We start from the raw sequence: 14,491 nt of genomic DNA, 5'->3' as shown, positions 1-14,491 counted from the left end.
TAGTGGAGGCTTCCCAGGTTTTCCCAGGTTATCCTTTCCCAAGTCAGGACAAATTTACCAATTCTCCCTCCATATTTCAATCCTATTTTGCACAGAACTCTGATCGATAGCTATTACACAGGAAGACTGATCTCTTGGAGGGCAGAGGCTCATCCGCTCCACTTCTGTGTCCCAGAACCCTGCACTAGGCTAAGTAGAGCAGGCTCAATACACATTTGTTGAATGAATGAATGAATGACTCATATGACAGGTGGTGAAACTGGGCCCAAGGCAACAGCCCAGTGAGCTGGGCATGACAGTGCATATCTATTGATGCTGGCTTCTCTCTTGACTGGAAAGAGGGAATTCCTTTGGCAAAGAATAGTTTGCCCAGGTTTGCTTTAGGGGTATTGTTTCTTTTTAAATTAAAACTGTCTTATTTGGTCTGTAATAGTAGAGACCTTGTTTCCTGCTGTATTCCAGGACCTGGTATAGTACCCAGCCCAGAGCAGGCTTTCAGTAAGAATTAATTTATTTAGTGAATGAGTGGCTCGGGACCTCAGAGCTCCTTTTCTGGGAAGGAGGTCACTGAACCCTGTGTTGAATGTTTTTATGAATTAAATTGTGTCCAAATATGTGTTGTAAATATTAACTCCTACGTTTGTCGTTATGAGCTATGGCGAGCCATGGCTGCTAACCAAGAAGTTGGCAGTTTGTTGCTCCTTGGAAACCCTGTGGGGTAGTTCTACTCTGTCCTGTGGGGTTGCTATGAGTCAGAATTGACTTGACAGCAACGGGTTTTTTAACTTGATACCTGTGGTTATAAACTTATTTGGGAATGGATTTTCTTTGTTATGATTTACTTTTAGAGACAGTATTAGTTTAGGGTGTCTTAAACCAATCTCTTCTGAGATATAAAAGAGGTTAAACAATCCAGCAAGCAGAGATATGGGAAGACAGATGCCAAGCCACACAAAGATTGCCAGGAGCGGAAGTTCAAAAGAGACAAGGGCCTTCCTCCAGAGTTGACAGAGAAAAGTCCCTCCCCTGGAGATGGCATCCTGAATTTGGACTTCTGCCCTCCTAAACTGTGAGAAAATAAATTTCTGTTTGTCAAAGCCAACCACTTGTGGTATTTCTGTTATAGCAGCACTAGATAACTAAGGCAGATGTCATGAAAACTCAGCCTACAGTCAGACACACCTGAGCGCTGTCCTTTATTAACTGTGTAACTTTTGTGAAATTATGAGCCCCTTTGCCTGAAGCTTAGTTTTCTCTGTCAAAAGGGGACAGTGCAGGTCCACAATTGCCTTTTTTGGCTTATTTAGTGGCAAAATCTAAACTGACCAGAATGCTTTAAGCAGCGAAGCCTGCCTCGAGCTGATGTGAGGCTATTTATATTTATCCCACCCCTGTGGATGTTCATATGTCTCCCTGCAGAAATACTAATATGTTTGATTAGAGTACTGGTACGATTACATTACATACAACCCGTGCACCATATTACCTTTTGTAAACTTGAAAAGTGCTGATTTTTGAAACACATCTGGCCCCAAAGGTTTCCAGAAAGTGATTGAGGATCTCTATCTTTGCTGCCCTTCAGGGATGGTGTGAAGATTAAGGGAGAGGATTTCTTCTGTTTGTAAACAATGGTGGGAGCAAAGACTAGGCCCAGAATCATCGAACATGTCTGGATGGGATGGAGGAACTGGAAGGCAATAGGGGAGCGTGTGAACGTGTGTGTAGTGAGGAGGCTGGGGGCTTAGAACCTTGGGCGGCAGCCTCAGGACTTAATGCTTAATCCTGAGGAAATCCGGAGTCACGGAAGGTAACACGATGAGATTGATTCGAAGAAAGATTTGGAGGGAGCAAGCCTGGAGGTAAGGAGAGCAGTTAGGGGCTTGCGGAGTGACCCGGGGGCCTTGGGAGAGATGAGGGAGGGCCCTTTCAAGCAGGGGGTCTGAAAGGCAGGGAGGGCTGAGCCTCTCGGCCCACAGGCCCGGCTCTGCGAGGCCGGGCAGCTGGAGCCATGACTCCAAGTCCTGAGACGGTTCCGCAGACACCGGACGCCGCTCGCCGCCTGGGAAACCCTCAGCTCGAGCGCGGGCCACTCCAGCTGCAGATCGGGAAGACAGGAAGAGATGGGGTTTGGGGGAGGGAGCCCAAAATCAGGACTCAGAGAAGGCAAGTTGGTGTCGTGAAAAAGCATTCTTAAAAAAAGAATTCTCTCAATTTTTGCACTGAGTTGGGACCCAGGAAACCAAGGTTTTAATCTTTCTTTTCAAGAGCTGGTAAGACCGGCGGAGCTTGTTTCACTCCCCTGAACCTGTTTCTTCACTTGCAAAATGGTAACAACGCAGACCTACTGAAACGGGGTTCGCCATGTGTTAAAGCGCCTTGGAAGCGAAGCCTATAGCAGGGTTATTCAATTGCAGCGGTCACGGCAGCTCACGTGAAAATAAGCGACGCCGCCATTTTTCTTCTGCGTAACAGCGCGTTTTGTCATATTTGGCTGCTGCCGAGCGCCGTAAATCTGTTGCATCGTAAATCTCTTGCTTGCGTCTCAGCAGCGCTTCACCAAGTTTGAACCCAACCACTCGCCGTAGAAACTCCCATGCGTGCCTCGGAAGTTGAGGTCTAGGTCGGAAAGAATGCTAGACCTGGAGGAGCATGCGTGGAAGTGGCGCCGGTGCCCGCCCCCTGACCGGACGTTCCCCGCGGGCGCGCGCTCGCACGCCGGAAGGGGCGGGGCCATGTACGCTTTATATACCGCGCGCCCACCGTCTGCCGGCCTCTACCGGCAGGATTCGACGGCGCAATGGTACGTAGGGTAATGGCGGCTGTGTGGCTGCCGGCCACCTCGCCCCCGAATCCGTGGCGAATCGCCGCCATCTGGACTCAGCAGGCGCCTGGGCCCTGCTTTAGAAGCAGGAGGTACTCAGTGGGATCCGAAGTCAGGCCTATTTCTGGAAATGACGAGGCCCGAGGAGATGGCCGCGTGGAAGATGAGCCTCGGGGCCTGCGGCCTGACTGGGCCCGACGTTCCACACCCTGCCGCTCTTCCCGTCATTTTTTAAGTGCTGATCGCGATTGGGGGCCATCAGCACTTCACCTGGCCGTACCTGTGCCTATCGGTGGGACCTTGAGTCAGAGAGGCGGGGCACCACTTTCAGTACTTGCTAAACTAGGAGGTGTAGCGATTACAGGAGGGTGCTGGAGGGGTGACTTTGGGCGAGGGTTGTTGAGGCCCAGTTCCGAAGTGGTTGGGACAATTCTGGTGAGGCCTCTAGAGTTCTCAGAATCCACAGATGATGAGCCTATTGACGGGCGGACAGACAACGCTGTGCTGATTGTCAATGTTCTGATAGGGCTCTGTCGAGCTCTAGTGGCCTGCTTTACCAGTCTCGCTCCTTTGGGAGCTGGAGGGAGGAGACCTGGCGTTACCTATCAGTAGCTCAGCCACCCAGCTCCTGAAGTCTTCTTGCGGTCGGAATCTTGATCTATGAAACCATCTGTACGAGGCTTACTGTGCATCAAGTAAATGGGCTGGTAGAGAAAAAGATGATTAACCTTCTTAAGTATTCTCGTTGATGAGACTCTCAGCCGGGTAGCAGGGAACCAGAGAACTGAGAGCTGCTTGTAAGTTTGAATGTTAATGTCTGTCATTGTCTCCTAGTCTCACAGGAAGTTCTCTGCACCCAGGCACGGGTCTCTGGGCTTCTTGCCTCGGAAGCGCAGCAGCCGGCACCGCGGGAAGGTGAAGAGCTTCCCCAAAGATGACACCTCCAAGCCTGTCCACCTCACGGCCTTCCTGGGCTACAAGGCTGGCATGACCCACATCGTGCGGGAGGTCGATAGGCCAGGATCCAGTATGTACACCTATACGTTTCATATTGGGGTGGGTAGGAGTCAGGCAGACTCCGAAGGGGAATGGGGAACGTGTAGCTTGTCAGAACCCTTTCAAGAGCATGTTCTAGGCTTGTTGATTGAAATTGAACGTGATGTGAGCGTGTCGGTCAAGAGCTACAAGGCAGAGAAGTGCGCTAGTTTTGAGATTGGAGTGGGTGAGGCTTTAAGAGGAACTGTCTGCGTTTATTTTGGCGGGAGCACTTATCTGAGCATAAATTTTTGCCTCACCAAGAAGTCCCCCGTGTTAGGGTGAAATTCAAAGTAGAAGACCATAGCACTGGTAGTGAGCCATGGTAGGTACTAATATTGCCATCGGGTTGATTTCCAATTCAGCAGCCCCGTGTGTGCAGACTACAGCTGTTCAGAGTTTTCAAGGCTGTGATCTTGGAGACACCAGGTCTGTCTTCCGAGGTGCCTCTGGGTGGCGAGACTGAACTGCCAACCTTGGGGCTGGTATTGAAGCACTTAATTGTTAGCGCCACCCAAGGACTCTTATTAACAGCAGGTGGTAATATCGTCTGTCGTTTGCCATGCCGAGTTACAGCTGCAGTACTTAGGAGTATTGTTCAGGTAACAAGAGGAGAGGAACACTGGGGAAATGTAAAACAGACTGGTCTTTGGCTGGCCTTAAAATGCAGTGGCGTTAAAAATGCAGACTCCTGCAGACCGAGACATGTTAAGTGACACTGGTTTTGAGTGCAGGTGTTCTGTATGGGTTTCTCTTCTGCCCACTAACCTGTGTTTTGATGATTCTCCTGCTTGACACGCACTTATATAAAGTGGTTACCGTTACTTATTTTTCTACAAAATACCGTACCCTCTTTTGAATAGTGGACTTGGCCAGTTGAGTCTTGACAGCCTGGTTTCTTTGCAGAGGTGAACAAAAAGGAAGTGGTGGAGGCCGTGACCATTGTGGAGACGCCACCCATGGTGGTGGTAGGCATCGTGGGCTACGTGGAAACTCCTCGAGGTCTCCGGACCTTCAAGACCGTCTTTGCCGAGCATATCAGCGATGAGTGCAAACGACGCTTCTACAAGAACTGGTGAGGAGGAGGGCTGTTGAGGTTAGGGGCTGCAGAGAAGGGAGAGTCCTGTGCTCAGAGAGGAAGGGCCGCTCTGGCCCCATTTTAATTGCTGCTTTAAGAATAGTATTTGGGGACAGATGGGCTGGAGGGGCCACTGGGTTCCTGAACTGGGAGCAAAGCTCTTGTTTTCAAGATGCTGGGTGTTGGGCTTGGGGCTGAGGACACTTGGTTGCTGGGAAAGTTTGAGAGCCCCAGCTGTAGGAACGGGAGAGGAGCTAGGACATCTCCACCCCGGCCATCCTGCCTGGAGATGGGGTCTGACCACGGTCTCTGGACCTGCTTGAGTTTTCCATTTGCCTCCCTCCCTCTGAGGAACACCATGGGGTGTTGTAGCACCCTGTGAGTGGCTAGATTGGAGCAAGAATTAGCGTGTGTGTTCCGAATGGCATGCCTTCCATTAACTTGTGGACCTCTGCTCAGCTCCGCTCGGCTCTGCCCGATGAGCTCCATCCAGGCTCCGCTTGCCGGTGGAAAAGGCTCCTTAGAAGCCGGCAATGAGCCCCGTCCCCGCCTGGTGCCAGTGTGTCTTCCGCTCACCCTTCCTCGGAGGGGTTGATGAAGGCCTGTGCCCGGCCCCCTCCCCAACTCTGCTCTGCTCCTGAAGGCATAAGTCCAAGAAGAAGGCTTTCACCAAGTACTGCAAGAAGTGGCAGGATGATGACGGCAAGAAGCAGCTGGAGAAGGACTTCAGCAGCATGAAGAGGTACTGCCAGGTCATCCGCGTCATCGCCCACACCCAGGTGAGCACCTGTGGTGGTGCCCCAGAGGGTGACTTGACTGGCTGCCCCTTTGTCTCCTGAGGCAACCTGCGTGTGCGATGCCACCTTCTGGTGGCTGTGATCTTGTGGGTTCATCATGAGCTCAAACTGATAATTGCTAAGCCTCAGGATCCAGGGCAGGGATAAGACTGCTGCTTTCAGGTTTCGTAAGCATTAACCTCCGAGTGGAGGAGACAGGCCACTGAGCAGCTTGAGGTTGGTTACACAGCAGCACAGTCCAGTAACTCCCTGGGCTTCTGGGGCCACTTGATTGACAGTGGCTTCAGAATGCGTCCAGTCCCCCATATCTGGTGCTTAGGTTTTTCTGTTGCCAGCAGAGGGCACTGTGTCCCTGTTGGCTCTTAAGTAGGGAAGTCATACCCGTTTTTAGGAAAATTCTTTGGCCTGGTGACTTAGTATTGTATAATGTTTGCTTGAAAGAGTGGTGGTCAGAGGCTGGCTGTTAGGGATTTTGACTGCTAGGAGCCATGCCTATCGGTTGCCTGAATAGAATGAATATTTCCATTTTTCACTGAGTGTTTTGGCCTCCCTGCACACTGCTGCCCTCTGAGACCCCTGCTCAGCCAGGCAGGTAAACTGCTCCTGACCCCAGAATGCCCAGCTCTGTGCCGTCCAGCATGGTGGCCACGGGCTGCTTTATAGCTCTAAGGATTTAGTCGGTTTCACTAGCCACGTTTTGTACATTCAGTAGCCCTGTGGCTAGTGGCCACAGGTTTGTAGCATGTTTCTGTCACTGAATGAGGAAGGTTTTTTTGGGCAACTTTGCGAGCTTTGTGGTTAAGTTCGTTTTCTCCTTTAGTTGTGTGATCAGCCTGTGATCTTGGTTGTTTGCTGTATTATCTTCTCCATGTCAGAGTGGGTTGTAAGGCTAGATGGCCACGCCAGAAGGAACAGTGGATGAGTTGGTCACAGGATCTGGTCAGATCTGCCTGGTTGGCGTGAGCCCCGTGTCTCTGACCCTGGGTCAGACACCAGATTTGAAAGGAGAACTGAACCTGGTGGGGAGTTAACACATGGCAGTCCTTCTCTTTTGCCGGTGGGGAAACCTGAATGACGTTCAGAGGGACCTTGCTTACCTTGACAGCGGACCGCATGCCTCAGCCCTTCTGCCATGTGAGGGGCACTTCAAGTCCAGGGAAGTTAAGCATCATTTCTTCTCCCAGATGCGCCTGCTTCCCCTGCGCCAGAAGAAGGCCCACCTGATGGAGATCCAGGTGAATGGAGGCACAGTGGCCGAGAAGGTGGACTGGGCCCGTGAGAGGCTGGAGCAGCAGGTGCCTGTGAGCCAGGTGTTTGGCCAGGACGAGATGATTGACGTCATCGGGGTGACCAAGGGCAAAGGCTACAAAGGTGAGGTTTGTGGGTCTTGAGTCTCTGGTTTACCCTCTAATGTAAGTGATGTCAGGCCCAGCTGTTCAGTGATGAGGCTGTGGAATGAGCGCTGTGCCCAGCGCCTGAGTCAAGACTGCGGAAACGTTCCTTGCTGCCTTCCTTCTGAGAACAGCCATGTGGGCAGAGATGGCTGGGGTGGTGGGGCTGCTGTACACGTGAACCCCTACTGTCTGCAGGCACTGCAAAAGTTGAAGGTTAGGTACTTCTGTCGTCAGTGAACCACATTGTTAATGGGTTTCAATGCTTGCATGCACAATCTGGTTCAGGATTGCTTCTCCAAGGCTTTGCTCTTGCCCGGATTTGTAGCTTACGATACAGCTCTAAGGAGAGGCACTGAGGCTTTGAGTGTGACGCTGGTTGAATCTACCTGTGTTTGTGCCTCATTTATTTATCATTGGGTGGTAATTGTTTCAATGTTGAACACACTGTACTAGCACCTCAAACTCAAGAACACAAATGGGCATTCACCACAGAAGGGCCAGCGGGGTGAGGTGCACACCTCTGATGGTGCACTCAGTGACAGCAATTTGCGTCCATTCCAGGGGTCACCAGCCGCTGGCACACCAAGAAGCTACCCCGCAAGACCCACCGAGGGCTGCGCAAAGTTGCCTGTATCGGGGCCTGGCATCCTGCCCGTGTGGCGTTCTCTGTGGCACGTGCCGGGCAGAAGGGCTACCATCACCGCACTGAGATCAACAAGAAGGTGAGGGAGATTTGTCAACTGAGGATGGCAGCCCTGGGCAGGGAAAGACAATCCCAGGATTGGCAGTTGGGGCAGTGGGGGGTGGGGTTCCAGTCTGTTTCAGCCCTATTCTGACTTCTGGTACCACGTGGACTTAAATCACTCATCTGAAAAGGGCAATTCTGGCTCTTGGTGTCAAGGCACTTTGTGAATTCCCATCCTTCAGGAAGTCTGGTGTGGCTGACCTTTGGCTTGCCCAGGGAGAAGAGGTTAAGGCATCTCTGAGTTATACAACAGTGTCATTAGTCAGGTCCAGGCCCCTTATGAACTATGGGCTGGGCATCTCTGGTGCCTTGACTCCACCTAGGACTGAGGCTACAGCTGCCTTCCTAGAGTCCATTGCAGGCCAGCCTAGTGGTGTGTCGGAGTTGTTAGGTGCTGCCGGGTTGGTAACGACTCTGTACAACAGAATGAAACACTGCCCAGTCCTGCGCCATCCTCACAGTCGTGGCCGTGTTTGACCCCATTGTTGCAGCCACTGTCAGGCCATCTCGTCTCCGGTCTTCCTCTTTGCTGACCCGCTACTCCACCAAGCACGGGGAGTTCCTCGACCCTTCCCCCCGCCCTGTCTAGGCTACGTGCCTCCCTGGGCCTCCCAGGCTGGCTCCCTGCCCAGTTTCCCTGTCTTGAATGTTCTGCTCACATGTACTTCTTCTGTTTAGATCTACAAGGTTGGCCAGGGCTACCTTATCAAGGATGGCAAACTGATCAAAAACAATGCCTCCACCGATTATGATTTGTCTGACAAGAGCATCAATCCTCTGGTGAGCAATGAGCTGTCTCCGCCAAGTCTCTGATGTATGCGGCCTGCCCTGTGGGGCCTCGCTGAGTGGCCTGTGGGGTGGGGAGCCAGGTGCTTCGGGGGCCTGTGATTCGTGGGGGCTGTTTGCAGAGGCACTAGCCGATCCAGCCAAGGCGCCTGCTGTGTACTCCTGTGGCACACCTTAACTTGCCTGTGGGTTATTGGTCTTACCTGTCTCTGGTCCCCACGTTTGAGACCTTTGTTGACCCCCTGGCTTTTTCTCACAGGGTGGCTTTGTCCACTATGGTGAAGTGACTAACGACTTTGTCATGCTGAAAGGCTGTGTGGTGGGAACCAAGAAGCGAGTGCTTACTCTCCGCAAGGTGAGGCTGGTCCCTCCTGGCTGCGTGGGCAGGGTGCTGTGACTGGGACCCTTCAGCAAGGGGCTGACTCCCATGCAGAGAGGTTAAACAGACTGAGAACGTGGGCCCCAGACACACAGGCCTTCTTTGGGAGTCTTGTTGCAGGGGAGTTGGAAGGAAGGAGGAGGGTATTGCCACTGCGTTGAAGTCCCGGGAGGAGAAAATTCCCAGTCTGGCCCGGTGGGGCTGTTTGCCTCTGTTCACATGCATCCTTGTTGCCTGGTGGCAGAGAGTGTTTCTTGGCATGTGGGAGCTGGGTACCTTCTGGCCTCGGATCAGGAGGTGCCTGGGAGAAGAGTGGGGAGGAGCCTTTACTCCAGATGGGGTGGTCTTGTTCCCTGACTCAGCAGACCCAGTGGATCTTAATGTCTCCAGAGGTGGTGGGTGGGTCGTGACTTAATGTGACACTGAGAAAGGCCTGGCTCTTTATAAGTGCCTCTTGTCCCACAGTCCTTGCTGGTACAGACCAAACGCCGGGCTCTGGAGAAGATTGACCTCAAGTTCATCGACACCACCTCCAAGTTTGGCCATGGCCGCTTCCAGACTATGGAGGAGAAGAAGGCGTTCATGGTGAGCTGATGTAGCCTGCTTTGGGCCCCCATCAGTCTTTGGGGGAGCTGGGCAGACTGAAGCAGCTGGGCTGGCTCTGCGGGTCTTGGGAAGGGTCAGGCAGCATTGTGTCTGGAGATTGACCTAGAGTATTGGCCTCCTGGCAGTTCGAATCTCAGTCACTCCTTGGAAACCGAATGGTGCAGTTCTACTCTGTCCTATAGGGTCTCTGTGAGTCGGAATCGACTCGATGGCACACAAGAGGGTCGGGTAAGGAGCCCTGGTGGTGCAGTGGTTAAGCACATGGCTGCTAATTGAAAGGCCAGGTGTTCAAATCTGTCAGCTGCTTCTACAAGAGAAAGATGACAGTCTGCTACCGGAAAGAGCACAGCCTGGGAAACTGTGCAGTAGTTCTCTCTGTCCTAAAGGGTTTCTGAGTTGGAGTTGACTCCATCACAGTGGGTTTTAGGGCGGGGTGTTTGTCACTGGCCACGTTCCTCCACCTAATCCTAACCCCTCTGCACCTCTCTCCACAGGGACCACTTAAGAAAGACAGAATTGCCAAGGAAGAAGGAGCTTGATGTCAGGAATAGATGGTGCAGCTGGTGGGGTCTCAATAAAAGTTATTTTCCAGTGACACCTGTGTCTTAACCTTTTGTCCAGGGAAGCTGAGAAGGCAGAGACAGTACAGGGGTGCTTCCCTCAGCTACACCTGGACTGGATGGGGTGGGGGGATGTGAGCCTTGGCAAACCGTGGTCTGCCCCTGCCTCGGGCAGCGGGTTGTTTGCACAGGGTGCTGTGGAGATGGAGAGGAGGTGATGGCATGAGCACAGCAGGGCAGGCCTACTGTGGGTTCCCTTAATCCAGGCAGGGGCGGCTTCCAGTTAAGGCTTGTTAGGTCCTTTTGAATCAACACCCGTGGAAGCAGCAGTTGAGATTAAGCATTGTTTTGGGCCAATCTGCAGAAGACATTAAAGTGTTCAAAAGCAAAAATGTCACTTCAAACCATGGGATTTTCAATTGCCTCTTGAGTGGGAAAGCTGGACAATGAATAAAGAACACTGGATTGATGCCTTTGGGTTATGGTGTTGGCAAAGAGTATTGAATATGCTGTGGTATTACAGAAGAGTGAACAAATCTGTCTTGAAAGTACAGTCAGAATACTTAGAAGATAGGATGGTGGGATTTGGACTCAAACTTTGGGCATGTTATCAGAAGGGACCAGTCCCTGGTAGGGGGGTCAGTGAGAGAGGAAGGCTCTGAACGATGTGTTGACACAGTGACTGCAATGGTGGGCTCAAACAGCAATCACGGGGAGGATGGCACAGGGCTGGCAGTATTGTGCTGTATGCGGGGTTGCTGTGGGTTGGCACCCTAGCAGGTTCTGTAACCTGGCAGTGGATATCGGACCTGGAGGGCAGGTGGTGGGAGGGGGTATGGCACAGGAGGGTGTGGTGGCTTCAAGCTTAAGTGCTGCCTGTTCTGGGTCCTGCAGAGTCCTGCACAGCACCTGGAGCAAATAGGAAAACATTCTGGAGTGTTTACATTGAAAAGGGCTCAGCTTCGCAGTATAGATGAGAATGCACACAGAGGAGCCTAGCACAGTGGAGCAGTGATGAGCCTGTACCCCTGCTGGGTGGGTTCTAGGAGGGGCAGGCTGTGTGTCCTTCATGGCACAGGTGAGGGTGCACATGCAGGAGCTAAACACAGTGGAGCCCTGATGAGCCTGTACCCCTGCCCTGTGGGTTCTGGGAGGGGCGGGCTGTGTGTCCATGCTGGGCTGGGAGCTTCCGCAGCCCCCTGCAGGTGGACCTGCAGAGAAGCTCAGGGCTCTCTGATACACACTTGAGCCCACCTGAACTGGCCTTGCTGAAGCCCCCAACACAGTTCTTAGCATTTAATGGTGGTGGTAGCTGCCTCCGATTCATGCACGACGAGTGAGTGTGTCCCAGTGCTGTGCCATCGCCGTGTTCAGCTGTGGATTGGACTGCTGTGATTCGTAAGATCTTCACTGGTTTTCAGAAGTGGATCACCAGGCCTTTTTGCCTGGTCTCTGTAAAACTGGAGGTTCCATGCAGACGACTACTGGCTGATGGCTGTGAAAGAGGTGCTTTGGCTGGGAGTCCCTCAGCCACTTGTGGTTGCCCTCTGGCATTTAGTAGATGTTCAATAAATTCCAATTTCCTTGCTTGGCACCTTGCTGGCTGTTCCCAGTGACCACTCGGGACCAGATCTGGAGCACATCTAGATGCCACACGAACGCCTCTCTCTTCATGTTTTTTGATTATCTTCCTGGGTCACGTTGTACGGCCCCAGAGAGCTACGTAAGGGCGGGTATCCCCATGCTGGAGCACCTCTGATTCCCCATCCCACCACAGGGTCAGCAGGTCCCCATCAATGGTCCACGAGGGAGGGAATGGAGACCTCTGCCTAGGGGCAGTGATGGCTTGGGATGGCCCTCTATGATGTTACAGCTAGGAGAGAAGACCACTGACTGGGGAGATGGCCCCACTGCTCCCCCATTCCCACTCAGCTTGGGAGCGTAAGTGGGGTGAGGCTGTAGAATGTCCAATGTCATCGAGGCCGGTGGAGGAGGTGTCTGGTTGCTGTGGTTTTTGAGGCAGAGCCAGGGTGCCCAGGCAGGGGTTCTCACCACCTGCAGGGAGCCTTCTCTGTGGGCTTGGCCTTGAAGAACCAGGCTGTAAGGCTCAGCTCTGAGCTGCAGAAGGACCCCTTGGCTTGGGGGTCTGCGATGGGCGAGGGGCCCCGTGCTTCCCTCCCATCCTCTCCTCCATCCTCTGCTGGAGTGGCTGGAGTTGCACTGCAGGACGGAGCCACCAGGGGGCGAGAGTGCACAGCTCTGGGCTGGGCCAGCCACTCACAGGACAGCGGAAGGGCTTGACCTGGGCTGAGATTCTTCACCAAGATATTGGAAGGCCCACAGCCCTGGGAGGCGAGGGAAAAGCCAGTTGTACGAGGGAAATCGATGCCCTGTAGGGATTCTTTGGCAGCCAGGCATGGGACCCTGATCCCTGATCCCTGCTCTGCCCCAGGGCAGCCTCTGTCAGTCTCTCAGGACCTGGAGGGGATCCTGAGCTGGGCAGCATCCACACCCATTCCCTGTCCCAGCCTCTGTACTGTGGGCCACCCCTCACCCTCAGGCGGGGCCTGGAGCCCAGCTGCCTGCCCGACGCGGAGAGGAAAGGCTTTGCTAGTCAGAGGAGTCCTGGCCAGACCTCACTTCCTATCCAGGCTTTGTGCTCAGGATGGTGGCCAGGATGACTCTGGGGACCCGGGATCCAGGGGACATATGCCCCCTAGGGGCAGAAGAGAGCAGGTGAAGACACACACACCCAGCAGCATAGATGTGCCCACAGGGCACAGGCAGACATTGGCCTTACCCAAATATGTCCCCAAATGCATGACATGTACACAGAAGCCCCTTGGTCAGGCTTGTTCCCAGAGGCTGAGTCCTTGGCTGTCGACCATCCCCGCGTTCCCCTCCTCTCCTGGGCCGTGTCCTGGCGAGTGGGATGGCCCATATCCCACAACACTTCTGAGTCTCAGCCTCGTCTCCTGAAATGGCAACAGTGGCCACCTCAGTGGTGGCTGTGACAACCGAGGAGGGATGGACGTGAAAGCTGGCCCAGGGTGATGGCAGGCATACAGGGCTACTGTCTTGTGATTATCATTCATTCTCTCATTCATTCGAGAAATGTCTGCTCAGTATACTCCGGCACACTCCGGGTCCTAGGAAAACAGTGGAGACCCGGACAAAGTCCCTTCACTTACAGAGCTTATGTTCTAGTTAGGGGGGCAGAGAATATGCTTGTAAGTAGACAGGTAAATAAGACCATTTTAGGAGTGATGGGTGTTACACAGGCCGCTAGAGTCCAGTGGAGAGGTGTGGAAGGAGCAGGGAGGCCTTGCTGAGACCTGCGGGTATGAAGGATCCAGCCTGGTGAAGAATCTCTATGAGGAGAACATGCCCCCCTCCGCCCCTGCAGACAGAATAGCAGGTGCAAAGGCCCTGAGGTGGAAAAGCTTTTGAGCTCTGGTCTGAGCTCCTGAGGGAGGTTGTACCCCAGGGGAAGGTCTGTGTATAATGTAAGCTCCATGAGGTGGGGCTCTGCTCATTTGCCTTGTTACCAGAATTCCCTAGGCCTTCCTAGCACAGGGCCCAGCATATTGTAGAAGCTCACAAGTGTGTGTTGCAGGCTCCTGTGTCCCTGCGACTCTGCCTGTGTCTGTGTGTGTGTCTCAGCATGGGTCTCAGGGGTCGTGGGTGCTCTGTGAGTGGGGGGGTGGGGCAGCGGGCCACGTGCCTTGCAGTCCATGCTTGTGCTGGTCTCTGAGGGAACGTCTCCTGCTTCCCTCTCACCAGAATCCCCCGACGGGGCCTTGCTGGAATCCTGTGGTAACAGAACAAGGAGCCTCATTCCATTCCTCCTGAAAAAGCAGAAAAAACCTGCTGGGAATTTCTGAGCAAGTGGGGACAGGGAAGTGGCGGGAGACACCATTGCCTTAAAAGGAGTGACAGAGCTGGTGACTTCACTGAGCTCACCTGGAGGTGGCTGTGGGGGATAGAGGGGGGCAGTTGGGCTCATCCCAAAGTCTCTCTCTCCTCTGGGTCCTAGTGGACAGCTCTTCCAGCAGGGCGGCACTGCTGGCCCTCTGTTCCCCCATGCCATGTACCCATGCTCACTCCCGTGGCCTCAGCCTCTCCCGTCAGTTCTCAGCTGCTTCTCTGCTCAGAACCTTCTGAGGGTCCTGCACCCTCCATGCAATGTCCTGCTGCTGGACCTCTCTACTGTCATGTCCCCTCTCCCAGTCTAGCTGCCTGGCTCGCTTCCAGGAACCCCAGTAGCCTTCCCCCTACCTTCTAGGAGCA

General features: G+C 53.4%; 1 protein-coding gene and 3 non-coding genes across 4 annotated transcripts; all 4 read left to right on the top strand.

The window, feature by feature from the left end:
- Positions 1–2,740: 2,740 nt before the first annotated feature.
- Positions 2,741–10,236, top strand: RPL3 (ribosomal protein L3). Its single transcript, XM_049885203.1, has 10 exons — positions 2,741–2,800; positions 3,656–3,848; positions 4,763–4,931; positions 5,578–5,713; positions 6,916–7,102; positions 7,687–7,847; positions 8,549–8,650; positions 8,916–9,011; positions 9,501–9,620; positions 10,136–10,236. The coding sequence occupies exons 1-10, from the start codon at positions 2,798–2,800 to the stop codon at positions 10,178–10,180; spliced, it is 1,212 nt and encodes a 403-aa protein (XP_049741160.1). The 5' UTR covers positions 2,741–2,797; the 3' UTR covers positions 10,181–10,236.
- Positions 3,283–3,347, top strand: LOC126076589 (small nucleolar RNA SNORD43). The gene has a single exon (XR_007517520.1). It is a non-coding gene; the product is annotated as a small nucleolar RNA SNORD43 (small nucleolar RNA).
- Positions 5,523–5,577, top strand: LOC126076609 (small nucleolar RNA U82P). The gene has a single exon (XR_007517537.1). It is a non-coding gene; the product is annotated as a small nucleolar RNA U82P (small nucleolar RNA).
- LOC126076599 (small nucleolar RNA U83B) lies at positions 7,163–7,257 on the top strand. The gene has a single exon (XR_007517530.1). It is a non-coding gene; the product is annotated as a small nucleolar RNA U83B (small nucleolar RNA).
- Positions 10,237–14,491: the final 4,255 nt, after the last annotated feature.

Source organism: Elephas maximus, chromosome 4, assembly GCF_024166365.1.
Source record: "Elephas maximus indicus isolate mEleMax1 chromosome 4, mEleMax1 primary haplotype, whole genome shotgun sequence".
NCBI classification, from domain to species: Eukaryota; Metazoa; Chordata; class Mammalia; order Proboscidea; family Elephantidae; genus Elephas; species Elephas maximus.
This window is presented reverse-complemented; position numbering and strand designations above follow the sequence as displayed.